This window comes from Polyodon spathula, chromosome 4, assembly GCF_017654505.1.
Source record: "Polyodon spathula isolate WHYD16114869_AA chromosome 4, ASM1765450v1, whole genome shotgun sequence".
In the NCBI taxonomy this organism is placed as follows: domain Eukaryota; kingdom Metazoa; phylum Chordata; class Actinopteri; order Acipenseriformes; family Polyodontidae; genus Polyodon; species Polyodon spathula.
Window position 1 is genome coordinate 61,698,531 of NC_054537.1, and position 17,706 is coordinate 61,716,236.

At 36.7% G+C, this 17,706-nt stretch overlaps 1 protein-coding gene across 3 annotated transcripts; it reads right to left on the reverse strand.

The window, feature by feature from the left end:
* Window positions 1-505: 505 nt before the first annotated feature.
* On the reverse strand, window positions 506-16,383 carry mlh1 (mutL homolog 1, colon cancer, nonpolyposis type 2 (E. coli)). Of its 3 annotated transcripts, XM_041248268.1 has the most exons (20): window positions 16,094-16,383; window positions 15,501-15,591; window positions 15,099-15,197; window positions 13,265-13,338; window positions 12,825-12,897; window positions 12,595-12,686; window positions 11,554-11,596; window positions 11,230-11,318; window positions 11,032-11,144; window positions 10,683-10,776; window positions 9,753-9,906; window positions 8,473-8,834; window positions 7,374-7,522; window positions 7,159-7,267; window positions 6,833-6,896; window positions 6,165-6,329; window positions 5,689-5,781; window positions 5,282-5,395; window positions 2,501-2,700; window positions 506-541 (listed from the first exon to the last, which is right to left on the reverse strand). In XM_041248268.1, the coding sequence occupies exons 1-19, from the start codon at window positions 16,198-16,200 to the stop codon at window positions 2,533-2,535; spliced, it is 2,253 nt and encodes a 750-aa protein (XP_041104202.1). In that variant the 5' UTR covers window positions 16,201-16,383; the 3' UTR covers window positions 506-541; window positions 2,501-2,532. The 3 variants fall into 3 exon arrangements, with proteins under 3 accessions (XP_041104202.1, XP_041104200.1, XP_041104203.1); XM_041248266.1 differs by lacking the exon at window positions 506-541 and having other exon boundaries at window positions 1,617-2,700; XM_041248269.1 differs by lacking the exon at window positions 506-541 and having other exon boundaries at window positions 1,617-2,700; window positions 15,501-15,586; window positions 16,094-16,175.
* Between the last annotated feature and the right edge of the window lie 1,323 nt (window positions 16,384-17,706).

Here is a 17,706-nt window from a genome sequence, read left to right on the forward strand (position 1 = left end):
TATAGGTATGTGTTTGGGTAAAATTAACATTTTTGTTTTATTCTATAAACTACTGACAACATTTCTCACAAATTCCAAATAAAAATATTGTCATTTAGAGCATTTATTTGCAGAAAATGACAACTGGTCAAAATAACAAAAAAGATGCAGTGTTGTCAGACCTCGAATAATGCAAAGAAAATAAGTTCAGATTCATTTTTAAACACCACAATACTAATATTTTAATTTAGGAAGAGTTCAGAAATCAATATTTAGTGGAATAACCCTGATTTTCAGTCACAGCTTTCATGCGTCTTGGCATGCTCTCCACCAGTCTTTCACATTGATGTTGGGTGACTTTATGCCACTCCTAGCGCAAAAATTCAAGCAGCTCGGCTTTGTTTGATGGCTTGTGACCATCCATCTTCCTCTTGATCACATTCCAGAGGTTTTCAATGGGGTTCAGGTCTGGAGATTGGGCTGGCCATGACAGGGTCCTGATCTGGTGGTCCTCCATCCGCATCTTGATTGACCTGGCTGTGTGGCATGGAGCATTGTCCTGCTGGAAAAACCAATCCTCAGAGTTGGGGAACATTGTCAGAGCAGAAAGAAGCAAGTTTTCTTCCAGGACAACCTTGTACTTACATACATACCTATAAATAGTAAAACCAGAGAAACTGATAATTTTGCAGTGGTCTCTTAATTTTTTCCAGAGCTGTATATCTCCTCTAACCCGACCCGACCCGACCCGACCCACGGTTTTCAACCAGGGGTAGATCTAACTCATAGGGGGTATATGTAGGGCACCTCAAAAAATAAAAATGAAAGTAAAAAAAATAACTTTTAACTTATTTTTTTTAACAGTATTATCTATTATTTCAAAACAACTGCACACAAATATTTCATTTTTGTTTAGCAGCTCAAATTTACAGAACAATTTTGTCACGTACATACATTCCACCTGTATGCATGCATGATTTCGATTGAATGGATTTCCACTTTGATATTTAGGGTGGGTGAAGCAGTGTTTGCTGATTTCTGTCTATGGAGAGTGCACTGTACTGCACGCTGTTTTCAGCTTGTATAATTTAAATACTACATCAGTGAAGCATAATCTTTCTGCATTTTTTAGAAGTATGCTCTGGTAAACATACTTTGACGGTTTGTTTTATTAGACTACATTTTAATAACAATAGTGGCTGGTTATATTTGTTTTCAGTGTTTGAAATAGATACGTTTCTTACTTGCAAAAGAAAAGCAAAGGAATCAATCACAAAAGTGTTATACCGAATCCCTTTATATCATTTTTATGTTGGCTTTAATAAAAAAAAAAAAAGGTATCATTGTAAACATTTTAAATGGCACTCAATTCTGCCGAGATGGGAAGTAAATGACATGATAAACATTTACAGTGTGGACTATTCCAAAAAGATTCCCAAATACTGTCTTTTTATTTGTGCATCCAAAGACATGTCATTTAAAAGTTAAGAATTAAGTCTACTGTTTGGTATTATGTCTTAAACCAGCAGTTTGTTAGTCCAAAATGGTTGTGGCATAAATTATATATTAAATAAACAGGGTAAAACAAGAAATGTGTTCATCAGATTATTCTGCCTTTTATTGCAACTGTGGTACAATTCAGTGGAGCAATTGTAAAGGGGTACTTGAGCTGGGATAGTTTTAAATTATTATTTTCTTTTTAAATAAAGGTTTAAAGGTTGGTACTAGAACTGGGCTATATTAGAAAAACAGCTCCAAAATGAGAACAGCTATGAATGTGTACTTTTATTCAATGTGCCATCTTTAGCAAGTACTGTAATGGAAATTTGTGAGGGCTGACTCATAGTAGCATAGATCACTTTTGAACGAACGCCAATAGAATTGCTATGAATAAAGATAGTTGTTGCAGTGGTCATTGGATGTCCACAATATTTAAATTTAGATCTGACTCAGTGTCAGCCTGTTAACCGGCCCTTTTATTAATAAAAAAAACAAGTTCCAATTAAATGGCTTAAATAAAGTAGTACACTCTTGAAATACATAGTTTATTGTTAATACTTAAACTATGTACACTGTTTAATACAAGGGAATATGTTTAAACTACATTGAGTAAAAAATTTTAAAAAAATCACTAATTTTGTATAAGAACTATGGCCCCCGTTAGGGATTCATAGACACCCTGAAGACACTCACACTTGCTAGAGAACAAGTTATCCAATTGTGATTAACCCTGGCACAACTGATCATAAAATGGTTTTAAAGGAGATGCCTGTCCATCTGCCTTTACCTACATATGCATGTTAAACTTATATGTTTACTCTCTTTAACTAGATCACTGTTTTTCCAATTATGATAAAACAATCTTTACCACGAGTTGAATATCAGAATCTGGAGATACCTGCAGGGACCTGTGTGTGTATATTACACAAACATACAATTTATATTTTATATGTATGTACAGTGAATGTTAGGCATAGTGATCTACTTTTTCACAATATATATGTATGTAAGATATACACACCATCAAAACTGACATGGCTTTAGGCACCAAAATCAGCACCTCTCAAAGACTTTGTAAAGATCTGGCAAGTTAGCAATTTGTAGAATACTCCCATCTTCTGTAAATTGTTTAGGAGGAGCAAGAAGTGTTCTGAAGGCTTTAAAAACGACATGCTCAACGGTCCACTTCCACGATGTCCCACTTGACCCAAGCTCTTCAGTCTAGATGGAAAAACAAAAAGTGGGTAATGCTTCGGAGTAAGTGGCAGGAATTCAAATTCTACACAACCACATAGTATAACCCCATACGCAAAGCCAGACTGAGAAATCAGAAACGCCAGCAATATGTAGCAAATTTGTGTAAAATAGGTTGTTGCCTTACTTGACTAGTCAGTTTGTTACGCTAACTCCCTTTCCCTCAATGAAACAATCAACTTGATTTAGTATTTATAGTCCTTTTTATATTTTTACTTTGGTTTTATTTCAAACTGTACTATGGATTACATATATTACAGTACTTAACTGCAGTGGTTCAGAATTTAAAACAAAACTGATGTTTAGGATTTTGTTTGTTCGTTTAAATCCTTAAATTTTACAGCCTTACTAATTAATAGAAGCATCTTAAATCTGAGAAATACCTGTACACAAGGAACATAAAGAAAAGAGTAACATTACTTTGCAGACTTCAATTCCCATCTTCCCTGAAGGAATAAGAATAGCCATGTGAAATAGCCATGGATGCCTCCAGAACCATTTAAACACGCTGCAGACTTGTCAGGTCAATTGCAATGTTCTTTTGAATTTAGTATGGATCTGGGACTAAACAGTAAGCCAGTTAGTATGGTATCTTAATACCAGCTGCAATGTAAAAAAAATACAGCAAACCTCAGGATCAGGTGATCCCAACTTTAGCACAGACTTTAGGGTTAAACAGATCATTTCCTTCTTGTTTCAAGACCTGTTTGTAATTACTATAACATTGAATTCTTACAAAGAATTCGGTTTTCAAGAAAACAACATTCAAACGAATTACAATTTGTACAAAATTATCCACTTAGGTGGATTATATTACCCCGTGGGTTCAATGGTTCCTGATTGCACCAGATCTCATTCATTGCATTTTTTGTCTCGGGTATTATCCACACACACCAAATGCAATTAGAAATTAACCCCTGAATTACACTATATACTACACACAATATTTACTGTAAAGACCTCGCAAGAAATGAAATGTCATCATGTTTATATGAAAATTACACACTGGCAACTGTAAGATGGATAACAAGGTGCCAATAACTCCAGCAAGCTTGCTAATCCAGCAGTATTTAAACACTGTATTTGCTCAGTACATTAATTCACAAAATAGGTGACCAACTATGACCTAGGTGTAGCACACTGTAATACGTGTTTATAACTGTGGTTACGTTCTCAAAAGGCAAAGAGTAAGTTTTTTTTTTTATATATATTTATATTTTTATATATCCGAATTACGCACTGGAGCAGCTTTTTTTGTTAGTTTTTTTTTTTGTTGTTTTTGTTTAATGCATCAAGGATTACGTTGCAACTGTGGATAACACCAACAAGGATTTCACCTCCATACAATTATTTCAGATGTGGCAATTTATAGTATTATAATTACCGGAATGAAGTAACAAGTTAAATGGAATGTTGTCAGGTCATGTGAAATAAAAAACTTCATATACATCAATAAAGGTTTTAGTGATATATTTACAAATTCATTTATTTTTAAAATTATGAAAATGAAAAAATTTCTCATTGCCTTTTTATTGTCTTTATTATATTCAATACATTTAATTAAATTACCGGTAGTTGGTAATTACTAAATTAAGTTCAGCACTCTCATGACTTAATACTGAATTTAGAATCAGAATCGACCAACGTTGCGTTAAATTAGCCGAGTGTAAACTAGCGCTCTGCCACTGCACAAATTTTACCCCATCGTGAATGTATTAACTGGCCCAAAATTAATAGAGGCATGACACGAGCTGCCACATTTAAATGCTTAATTGTGCTGCGTCAGTGCTCAGAATGGCTACTGGTAGTACAGATTATTAGACTAGTCTGAAAAACAGCGCCTCCCCTCCAAATGGGATTCTTCAATTGAACAATAAATAACTCATCTGGAGAGGCAGAAATGACCCGTGTTGATGAAGTGTCTATTATTATTATTATTATTATTATTATTAAATGGATAAAACCAAACAAGAAGGTTGGAAGCCTGCACTCTCCGTCCTAAGAAATACATTATGACTGCTGCCACAATGCTCTTTCCTATCAGCTGCTTCCTGACTTTCTCTGCGCCCAAATAAGACCAATTTGAAATTGGACCATTTGTGGACCCTTTTAGAGCCTACGCAGCTGTACTATCGCTTCATGGATGTAATTTTAAATTTACAAATGAGCCCCACCTACAATTCGTCCATGCATATAATTAAGGCTTGACACGCCTTAAAGCGCATGGCACGGCACAGCGCATTCTGGGGGTGCCTTAACTTGCCAAAAGTGTCATGATACATACAGGGCAATTTTAAGGCAGGCATAAACTCGGTGCTATGGTCTTAATGCTGTCAGAAACACTTGATATTTTACCCCCTTAGTCTTTAACACCCACCTGCATACTACCTGGAGAGGTTTATTTAATTACAATGGGTACTATTCAGACTACTGTTAGCCATGTCCTCCATAATAACATCAAGATGATCTCCAGTTAGTATCCCTTTGACAGCATTAACAGTGCAGTGGATTGATCAGTTAACGTCTAGAAGTAATGTGACAGAAATACCTGCTGTTCAAGTAGAGCTGGGTCCTCCAAAATGTACTGTTTTCTGATGGAGTAAAACATGCTACATTCCCGGCTGAAAGATTCAAAACACTCCTTTTCATCATCCCAGTTAACCTGAAAAAACAATTATAAAATAAAAACCACATGTCACAGTGCAGAAGTTATATGAATTCGTAGTTCACCTCATTGATAAAACAAAAAAACAAAGGATGGTTTTGCACTTCATGTTCCTGTTCATTAGCTGGCCAGTGCCATTAAAAGGTTACATTATTTTTGCTGGAGAATAGCTTTTCCACAATTCTCATTATTGCACCTTGGTAATATTAATTATCTGACTAACAACTTTGTTTTCCCCCTAAATAGTAAACAAATCAAATCACATATGACAATAATCCCAACCTTCATACCTCTGTGGCTAGCCGCAAGATGAACATGGGCAGTCCCTCCAAAGCAGGGATGTAATTGTCTAACAGCAAAGGTAATCCAGCAAGGTTCCCATCCTGTCAGTGAGACACACATCACTTTAATAAAGCAAAATCATTACAATTAAAATCACTACTATGATTCTACTGGGGTTTGCTTTTCACTTGGCACCTTGTGGCCAAACACTATAAGAGCACAATAATTCCAATAAGAATTACAATCCCCTATAAAGGCAGTAATAGCTTATTTGTTTATCAATGACTACTTAAGTTGGTTACATAAATGGTTTTTTTCATGGTTTTGATGTATTTAAAAACAGAAATTTCTGGTACTATTGAGGCAATGGAGAGTTGAACAGCAAAAAGTTACTCTATTCTAATATTGCTTCAAAGTCCAAATAAATAATAAACAAAACAAAGCAAGCAAGCATGTACTTCAAAAATGGGCTTTTTCCACTGACCTCATCAATTTCCATTGAAAAATAATCAAGTAGCATTTCTGACTTTTTCTTGAGAAACTCAACAATATACTGTGCCAGCCCCTCTTGAGGCCCATCCTCCTCAGTCCAGCCACTTTCAGGGCTCTCCAGTGCCAACATTGCCAGATCATACAAGGGAGCAGGTGTCTGCCATGTACACAAAATGTATAAATAATAAAGCATTACCTTTAAACAAAATCCAGATATTATTTTGGCACTCATTTGTGATATGAACATGCATTTCTGGAAATGTAGTATTCTCTGACGTATCAGGCAAAAAAATGCTTCACTGATCTTTAATGCAAAAACCACTCGATAACATGCAAGAATCTGATGTGTATGGAATTACTTTTGTAAAGTTTCATAAAACTGGGGGGGGGGACTGGTTTGAAAAAAAAAAAAAAAGTTACTCTGGCTTAGATTCTCATGCCATTATGAACAGGTGCCAACTCAATTGAGCTTCCCATAATATAAGTGGTGTAGACACCATAATATACTGCCCGAGAACCCCAATAATGAAAATGAACACCCCTTCAGATTGGGTTGTGTTAGTTAAACTGTTCCTAAAGTTATTACAGTAAAGTTTATGCAGCAAGTTTCAAAAGTACTATAACTGCTTACTACAAAATTAGGGTTAGAAGCACACTTACAGATAGCCTTAGGACTCCAAAATTGCCAAAGTCATATATCAGGATCTGGTAAAACAGCGCTTGGCTAAAATTAAATAAATAAATAAATACACATACATACATACATACATACATACAAAAATGGCTTGGTGTGCCACAAATTACAGTATGTTGCCCTACATCTAAAGAAATACCTATTTTTTAATAGCAGTAATCTCTGTGGGGGCACTATGGTATGGAGTCTGTTAATACTAGCTAAAAAAACAGCAAAGGATCTAAATAGTGTTGGAATTTACAGTATATAAAAACCTGGTTCCAGGATTTAAACTGTGGGAAGGTGTGCATGCCTGAGCTTGGTGGTGTTCAGAAGGTAGAGTTTGGTCTGGTGCTGTATCAGTGCCCACTGAGGATTAACACAGCCCACGTAAGAGTGATTCTGCAGCATCTCCTGGAGGCCTGCAGAAAGAAATACACATAAGATCAGTACTCTTATTATGCTAAATGGCAACAGTAAGAGCACAAAGGCATTGCTCTTAACTTACTAAATCAATGCAACTCTGACCTTTATGTGCCTGTTCGCTGATTTCACACCTCAGCTCCTTGACGCTGGTTAGCTTGATAATACGCCTTTTCGGCACAGACGCAGCAGTCATGGCACCAGCCCTCTCGTCATCCTTCATTTCCACATCGGAATCTATCCTGTGCCGCTTCCTAAAAAACACAACAGGAACACTGTGAACCTTCCTTCATCCAGACAACCATTTCCACAGTCCCAAACAAACTTGTTAAAAAGGGCTTGAGAGGGAAAGACAGAGAAAGTATAATAGTTTACAAGAGTAAACTGCAAAGCCAGTTTAATTAGAAAAAAAATTATAAAAATAATTTCAAGTGACAAAGTACTGAGTTCTCTACTCTGCATTGTCCCTTGGTGTACGAGTTTGGGTTAGTGTTGTAAATGAAGTTATTTCATCGTGGTGAGGAATATATACAAACTAGAATGAAACTTAAAAAAACAACAACTTAAGATTCTGATGTCTTTAAATTAGTCTACCAAATAAAATAATTGTTCATTGTTCAGCCATGTTTTTATGGGTTTATGATTGTGTCTGACAACAGAACTGGCAGAAGACAGTGGTGGCGTTGTCCATCAAATCAACAGTACGAAGGTCACTCTTGAAATCCGGACTTAAAGGATGTGCTGCAGTAAGAGTGCCTCTGTTAAGAAGGGGGAACAAGACTACAAGGCTAAAATATGCACAAGCAGAAACTGGACTATGGAACAATGGTCAAAGGTTCTTTGTACTGTTGATGGATGGACAACACCTGTGCCTTCTGCCAGTTCTGCTGTCAATTCAACGCTTGTCTTCTTTCTATTCCTTAAGAATACTATCTTCCAGTACTGCTCATCCTTGTCAGACAGCTTTTTTGGGTCTTTCCATCCTGGGTTTGTCAATTACAGATGTTTCTCTGTACTTGTTGATTATGCTTTGGATACCGCACCTTGAAAATCGAGTGATGCAAGCTATTTCACACAATGCTTTTCCTTCTTTATGCAAGTCAAGGTTGTTATAATAGTAGAAAACACTAGTGGAGACTGAGTAAACTGTTGATGCAACACATCTAAGACTTGCACAGCAGTATATTAATACAAAAATACATACCGAGGAGGAGGGTTCACTAAAGAGGAGTTTTCGGAGTCTCCTGTTTCTTTCACGTCGCCCATGAAGTCCTCAATATCCAGATCCCCGGATATGCCAGCTAACAAGTCTGCGTCGTTCAGCTCTTGCATATCGACATCACGCTGCTCTGGCTGCCTGGATGAGCAGCACTCAGACACTGCCTGCTCTGAGGGTTCTGTTTGTGTCTTATTTGCCGGCTGTAGAAATGCGTCCAGCTTTTGAGCCCGGAAATCCGTGCGCACCATCTGGTGAGCGTACACTCTGTCGCTGGCACCTGCAGCTGCGCTGGAGGAGGCTGGCTTTAGGACATCACCAGAAGAGACAGCAGGGCCAGGCAGCAAAGTCTAATGGGAGAACAGAAAGGAAAGTAGAACAGAGTACTGTTTTTTTAATGCAAGCTTGTTGGATTTTCCCACTAAGCCTGTTAGAAACGTATGCTGAAAGTCTGGTTACACAAAGTTACTAGTATATTAGATACTTAATAGTTTTATGTCTTTGCTTTAAAACTAGGACTGTTCTTTCCTAACTGTGTAATTTACATTTCACTTTAATCTGCTTATCACACCTAGCCATGAGCTTTAATTCAGAAGTTGTTTGAAGAATGTTTGTTTTTGTCATATATCGCTTATCAGAAATCAACCAATCACAGTGTAATAGTTGCCAAAATTCCAGTACATCTTATCCTGTTTTTAGATGTCATTCAGTGCATATCGACATTGATACAAACTTTTAAAAACACAGCTGATTTTGAAGTGAACCATTTCATGACAGGAGGAGGAGAGAGAATAAAAGCTATGCCTTACAAAAATAAAAAATAAACATTCTTTTCAACCCCCCCCCCAAATCTTCACTTGGGTGATTTATAGTAAGTCAATATGTCATATGTAGTATTTTTCTTATTGTGTGAGAGATGTCATTTCAGATTGAGCAGCCAAAACCGCTCAGCTCCATGGTCCTCTTACCCCAACTGAATGAGATGAGGCCGCTAGCTTTATATGAATATCTCAAACAGTTTCATGTATATCAAACTTTTTTATTCTTATAAAAACACTTTTCAAAAAAGTTAAATCTTTGTGAATAGGGCTCAGCGTTTTATTCTGCCATCTCCTTATCTGTAACTAAATTCCACTGAAATCTAGTAGCAATCAGAAAGACATTTAATCTGCTGGGTTTTAAAGGTGATCGATTACCATGTTGTGTTATTGTACCCACGTATTGGCTGTCCTAAATCCTATATACTTGCAGGTGTGGTGCAGGTGTACCTGGGTGAAGTATGTGCGGGAGGAGTTGGACCCCAGCAGTTTACTCTCAATATGCTTCTGCACACTCTCTACGATGCTGTCCTCATGCAGGAAATGCACTTCGTGTTTAGTGGGGTGTACGTTCACGTCAATGTTGTGAGGGGCAATCTCCAGGCTGCCAGAAACAATGATAGTGTGCATAAAGAAAAAGACATACAATTTCTAAAGCTTTCAAAACTTCAACTGTAACTTCAGGATTTTATAATTAGTTCACAAACCTTTCATGTCCAATCACTAAGTATTACCTGTGCTTTTGAAATTCAGGATGGATGAATAGATGGAGCATAACTATTTCTGCAGATAAATACCTGCTGAATTTAATGTTCAGGTTACCGGCATGTATTTTGTAAAACAGATAGGATCAGAATCTTCACTTGTTTTTATTTTTACCATCAAAGCAGACTTTTAAAACTGTATTGGTTAAAAGGGAATTTTAATGTTTTTAAGTTGGACGTGTCACAAGCTGTGAATATAACACGTTTTGTTTTGTTGATATTCGTACTATTAATATTACATTACTGCTTAAGTTGTTTATGTATACTGATTTTTTTTTTTTTACCAGTTTCTATTGTAGAACATGGGTAGGATGGTTGTTTTAACCAATTTGTATATTGTTTCACGGTCCTGAAAATAAGTGCGATAAGTACCTGCCAATTTGAACTATTTTTTAAATGCAGAAAACCAGAAGCCCTAACCATAAGCCATCAGAGCAACGTTTTTATAGCAACCGCTAGCTGTGACACCATCAACAAACAATATCAGCGTCAATATAGACTGTACAGTGACCATAATAAATGACAGCCTGAAGATTCCCTATTTGAGGGGTGCAAACTTAAATTCATAGGAAATGTCTAAAAAAATATACCCTAACAATACCCTGTCCATATTTACCTAAGATACAAGAAGGGATGCATGTTTTTTGGGAGGTAAGCTGCATAAACAGTTTCTATGGCTTTCTTCAGAGCACTGGATTCAACCAAACGATCTGTGGAAGAAAAGCGAACACACAGACCTCACATGCTTTAACAACCAAATTTGCACATATCACAAATCAGACCCTGGTGTTCACTGCAAAAAAAAAAAAAAAAAAGACAGATATAGATAGATAGATAGATAGATAGATAGATAGACAGATAGATAGAGAGAGAGGTGTGTGTAAAATCTTTTTCAATTGTGCATAAAAAAAAGACCTGATAGAGAAAAAAACATTTCTAACTCTGATGGTCTCAGCAATACGTACGGTTAATGAAAAGCAAGAAGATACACTTCTTCACAGAGTAGTTTGCGTTTGAGACGTAGCCTTTCACGTTAAAAGCCAGACTTGGATCTTCACAACCCACTTCAATTAACTCCCTGTTGAGAAAAAAAGGAAAACAATAATATTCCAGCCCACTGTATGACAGTATTTGGAAAAACGAACTTCTAGTTCTCCCTCTACCTGCAAACAGCATTTCCAAAGATTGCTCGGATGTTGTCCACTGTTGAAGCATTTGGTAATGTTCTAACATCTGCAACTGTTTCCCCGTGCTGGAAATACATTGAAAAAAAAAAAAACTTTTTGAGTAGACCATTTGGAATTCACAAGTTAAAATCCCCACCAAAGAAACTACTCTTACAAAATTTGGCAACTGATGAAATTCAAATGAATGTAAAACAACAACATTTCAGCCACAATGTCCTGTTTTTACTAATTGAATCCAGAGGGGTAAAGTAAAAAAGGTAAAAGTACAACATAAAGTATGAAGAAAAAATACAACCATACCTTTTTCACAGCAAAGCTTTTACCAGAGTTGTGTATAGCATATCTGCAAAAGAAAAAGACAAAACAGCTGGATATTCACAACAAAATCAGTTATAATGCAGTCTTGTCTGTTAATGATTACTGTATACCTTTCAGAACTACATTTACAAAAAATAAAAAAATAATAATAACCTATAATTCATAATTAAACAGTTTCAGTTTCTTATACCGAAAAAAAATAAAAATGGGCACATATACTTAACTGGATATTATGAGTTTACTGCTCTGCTATTTTAAGAGAAATCACCTCTCTTTTACTACTAGAGCGGTCGGCAGTTTGAGTGGAGACCTTGTGCAAAGTGCCCTACCCCTGTGCTATTTGTTTGTGTTTTATGTTGTATGTAGTGTGTTAATGTTGGTGTATAGTCATTGGTACACAGGATATAAATGGGTCTGTGTAACACAAGTGATTTAAAATGTATATTTGTATTTAGGCACGAGGATTGCACAGCACTTCACATGCAAGTAAAATGTAATATGTGAGCACGGGAAATTGCACTAACTTAATTCACGTGCAGTTGTACCGGTACTCCAACTAAATAATTGATTAGCAATCGAGTCTCGGTACAGCTGCATAAAAGCAGCATGTTTTCACTCACTCGGGGTTGTGTGTTCGGGAGTGGAGAATGGGAGAGAGAGAAGGTGATATATTTAAACAACAATTGCTATTCCGTGCTGGAAGCTCCAGAACGGTACTTGTTTTCTGTTCAGTTTCAGTTTGTTGTCTGTCTATTTACTTTGGCCAACGCGCCATTTTGCTTGTTCAGTCTGCGTTTTCTGTTTTGTACAACCTTTTTATTTGAAATAAACCGAAGCAAACAAGCGCCTTCGTATCATTTTATCAGTCGTTTCTATTACTTATTTGTTCTGACGTCACCACTCCACTGTCCTTGTGACAGACCTGTAAGTGTTTAACGTGTTACAATCTGACCTCCACTGTTTTTAGAAAAACTGCACTGCATCTTTCTCAGAGATGACCAAAGCAAAAACATGAACACTCACCTGCTGACTACCTCTACTATTTTAGAGTATTCTTCACTGGCGCTTTTCAGTGCTTTCCTCCTCGTCGACACATTGTAAAAGAGATCTTCAACCTGTGCACACAGCACATACCACAAACAATTTATGTTAATGGGTTAAACGTATCCTAGAGTGTCTTTCATTAGTAGCCCAAAATCCAGTTGTAGATTTACAGGGAATTTTGTTTTATTTTATGGTTATAAATTACTTACAGAAATCTGCGTGCCTTGGTTTCCAGCACATGGTTTCGGAGGTGCCTTTAGTTTCCCGTCACAATAACTAGCTCTATGGGAACAGCAACAGTTTTACCTTTGCACATAATAAACTGCCTCAACATTGCTGAAACATTATATAAAGTAAAGCCACTCAGACTAGGTTACACACTAAGCTGACAATGGGAGTCACATAAGAGCAGAAAAGCCTGCAATGAAATAATGTATTTTAAGATGGTGTGATGGTATACACATTTAGGGATTAGCACCCATATTGAGGAGTCATGAAACTTCTAAACCAGATCTCACCTTTCCATATGGCAACAGCTCCATTGCCTCAGGAAGCATCACTGGACAATTATTGTTTAAATAAAATAATTAATAATAAAATAAAAAGAGAGAGAGAGCGAGAGAAGAGATTATGTATCACGCTACCTTACCTGTATGCACAAGTTCCATCAGCTGTTTTAGTTGTAATAGTAACATGGGCCACATGGCTTACACTGGCAAGTGCCTGCAAACAATGTAATCAATTGTTGCAATTAATTGTTGCAATTAATACAAAAATTTGTTTAGTACTTAGATAGTTTTTTTTAAAAGCCCCTTTCACACTAGCATGATCTACCCAGGTAGCGCCCTTATGTAATCATGTCAACTACGTGACTACACACTGCTTTTTGAAGAATTAGGGTTGACCTGGGTGACAAAACCAAGTACACAATGCATGTACGCAATGACTTTGAAGCAGCCTCTCTGGATTGAATTGTTAGCCCAAATATTGATTACAGCAAATGTTTCTTTATCGCTCCATGCCATCCCTGCAGCAATCTGGCTCATGGTGTGTCTCAATCAACAGAAATATGGCTAAACTAAATAAATAGAAATGGCTTGCAGGTTCCTTGCAGAAGTGAAACCTTCACGCAGGCGTGGTTTCATCCGCTTACGAACAACCACCTTGCATTATTTCTTGCTTGGCCCGGGTCAAAACGTGTCAACCCACACGGTGGGTCGCTGCCGACCCAGGTACGTTGTTTCTAGGGCTGTGTTAGATGGTTCGAAGGGTCATTCGCTAGCCAGGAATTTGAAGGTAGTTTTAAACCTTGCAAGGTTTGTCAAGTTGCATTCACGCACTATATGTTCTTTTTTTTTCTGTAAACAGAAACCATTTGGCAATGTGTGAATACTACAAATCACACATTAAATGTCGCTCACGTGCAAAAATGATCTTTTGATTTGTATAATGCATATTATGTAAACAAAAGTTGTTTAGTAGCAACTCTATATGGCGCCGCTGCTGTGTATGGAGTAGGGTATAGTATGCCAAAGCACTGGGGAAGGTACCTACAGTGGTTGTAGAGCTTCAGTAAAATATGTTCTGAATACCTAGTGTACAAGACAGTGCAAGAAAAGTGATATGGTAGAATATGTTTGAAAGATACAAAATATACACTAACACTAATCATTTTAATTTCAAAAACTGAGCACTGTCTGATCTCTCCCCCCCCCCCTGCCCCCAGCTCATGTTATCCAGAGGCAAACCTTTAATTTCTTCATTCTGCATCTCAACAGCAAAGCACTGTACAGCGTAAGCTGTACTGAAGGAAATGTCTCGAACCCCCTCTGCTGTTTGTGATTTTTTTGTTAAATGCCAAGAAGACCAAAAAAGAATGAATGCAAACTGTGCAAGCGACTCGTACCATGGAGGTATAACCAATCTCTGGGATCACTTGACAAGTGTAAGTTCATTATTATTAGTATTATTATTAATATTTTTAGTAGTAGTAAAAATGTGACTACGACTGATAACCTGCTTGGAATGGTGACTTAAATAAAGCTTTGTTTTGCACAAGTCAGCTGCAGTTGGTGCTGGTGCAAAGCAAGCTGTATATCTCACAAGCAGCATCAATTACATGTAAAAACAACATGTATAGTTATTTTTATTAAATTATAAAAACATGATTATTGTTCTATATAATGTATTTTTAAACTGCATGTGAATGTTTTGTTCCATTTATATGGATCACCTGTAAAATAATAGGATTTTCAATCAAATATAAACCAAGTAGTATGGTGAAGTCACCAGTAAATTATGCAAATTCGTACCAAGGAAGGTTCGAACAGTCGAAGTTCAAAATGTACCCTTCATAGCAGCCCTAGTTGTTTCACACTAGGCAGGATTGTTACCCGAGTAGGAGCGCCAGTGTGAAAGGGGCTTAAGTAATTGACAGCATGGTATTCTTATTCTTTTTTTTTGTTTTGTTTTTTTAAACCTACCTCCCCTCTAAATCCGTACGTAGATATGGCTGAGAGATCTTCAAATTTCTGCAGTTTACTGGTGGTGAATCGCTCGCAAACTATTTCCATGTCTTCTTTCTACAACATAGAAACAATATGTTAGGGTCTTTATTTAAAATCAAAGTAATAAATTTAACTGTGTGAAAAATAGTAAAGAACAAAATAAACACAAAAAAAGAAACAAACACAGGGATGAAAATAAGATCCACTGCAAAGCAGCTTGATCCATTCCTGGTTTTACTAGAAGTTTAATAACACAAACCTTAGCTTACAGAAACATCGTGGCTAATCAAGCTCATAATAAAACATGGAATCGGTGAAACTACTATGAAATAGGAGTCCTATTTCCATCCCTGAGATACAGAAAACAATAATACTTACCCGGATACCTGTGCCGTTGTCCTGGATCTGAATTAGCTTCAGTCCACCATCCTTAACTGTCACTTGAATACTGGTTGATTTGGCATCTAGACTGAAAAAATAAATAAACAATCAATCTCAAAAGAAAAACACACTGCCTAATTAGGATTTGATGGGTTAATTACATAGCGCAAAACTAAAACATGGATTGGTCAAGTCAAGTACACATTCCAAAGACATATTATTGGACAAAAAAAAATGCCAGGCAGGTGTTTGAGAATACTAAACAATTAAAAATGTGTCGGGCTGGTTTGTTTATTAATGCCTCAACGTAACAACCACAGTATAGTATGGTCTGTAATGAATTGTAGTCGTATTGCTCCGACAGTTTTAATTACACCAAAAAAAAAAATAAAAAGGATTGTTCTGGTACTGTAAAACACACACACCAACTGAAAACATGCCAGTTTTAATGCCATATGATAATTCTATGAGAAGTTTTGAATGGAACTGGAGAACCGTTGATTTTATCTTTCCATTTTAAGTAGCTCAAATTAACGGACAAGTTGGTTTTATTTTTTTTCTGTTCTACGGTTTGTTATCACTTTACTCACCAATTTTCTATCATCTCTTTGATGGCATTTGCAGGCCGCTGGATAACCTCTCCAGCAGCAATTCGATTTACGACAATCTCGTCAAGCCTCCTGATTACCCCCGCCATCACACAGTCAGTAATACAACCAGACAGTACATACAGGTCAGTGTCATTCGCGGATAGTAATATGTAATGAAAAAGAAAATACGAGCGCTTTGCTGTAAATTCACAACACTGTCCACACACCAACAGTATCTACGCGGGGAAAGAGTGAGACCCCCACCCCTTCAAACAGCGATTTGACAGTGCGAACAAGGAACAACCCTTGAAATGACTCAATCGCCAATGAGAACAGGAGGTTTATTTGATATGTTACTGCACATTTGCTTGCTGACTATGAGGCGCCGTTTCAGACAAAAGTCTGGCAAATACGGTGAGAGAGAGAATGCTGTTGCGATGAAGGGGACATGTAATTGCGTTAGATGAGTGTTGGCGAGGGTATGGATGTGGAGAGCTCAGGGGATATTTTCCTATGACTGAGAGTCAGTGGAGCCTTGTCATATTTTGCTGATTTTTGCAGATTTTCACTATGTTAAAAAATGCATCAAACTTTTGAAGTAAATGTAACTTTTGCCGAACATAATTAAAAATTAACTATATAAATATGTAACATATTCACTTATTATGTTATTGGGAATAACATTACAAATAATAATACCTGTAGCTACCACTAGTACTAGGACGAAGCAGGTGAAATAGTCACGGTTTGGTGTGGTTATTTTATTTTTACAAAACATAAAGAAATATGTGGTTTATTGTTTATAAATTAACAACGCACATAACCAAATATATTAATACGGGACTGTTATGAGAAAATAACATTTTTCATTTAAAAAGAATTACATACTGTCATAATTTACCAATGTTGCCGTTTTCTTCAAGAGACCTATGACAAAAGTGAAATTTACCTGAATAGTTTGGTGCATTTTTTGAACATATCGAAAATCTACAAAAATCAGCGAAATATAATTCTCCCAAACACTATTATATACCATAACCCTTCACGCACAGCGTGACCGCCAGTTGTCCTTGCAAAGGTAGCACCAAATGTTCCTGTCAGGACACTGCAATCTGATTGGTTATCATATTATTATTAGTAAAACAATGAATAATCCTTTCGAAACACAGAAAACCCTAAACCTAAGGTCAGCATCATATACTGCAGCCATTACACTTCTAAAGTAGTTCATGTTTGGCAGTGAATAAACGTTTTTGTTACTTTAAAAAAAATTAAGTGACCAGAGGTGCTGACTTGCTCAGTTGTCCTGTCAGGAACATTTTGTGGTATCTTTGTAGACACTGCCCCTCGCCAACCCTGATACAATAGTCTCTGCATATAGTAACACCTCCAAAGAGAACTATGGAGTGCCATTTGTGCCAAAACTATCCAGCAATTAATTTGTCAATTTGTTTGTCAATTCGTTTGTCAATTCATGAATTGGTCAATTTGTCGAGCAATTCGTCAATTTGTACAGTAATTCATAAACGTTTGTCAATTCATTTAATAATTCATAAATACGAAAGGCTGTACGGACCTGCAAATTTCCAATCAACCAGACGAACTTCCCTGAC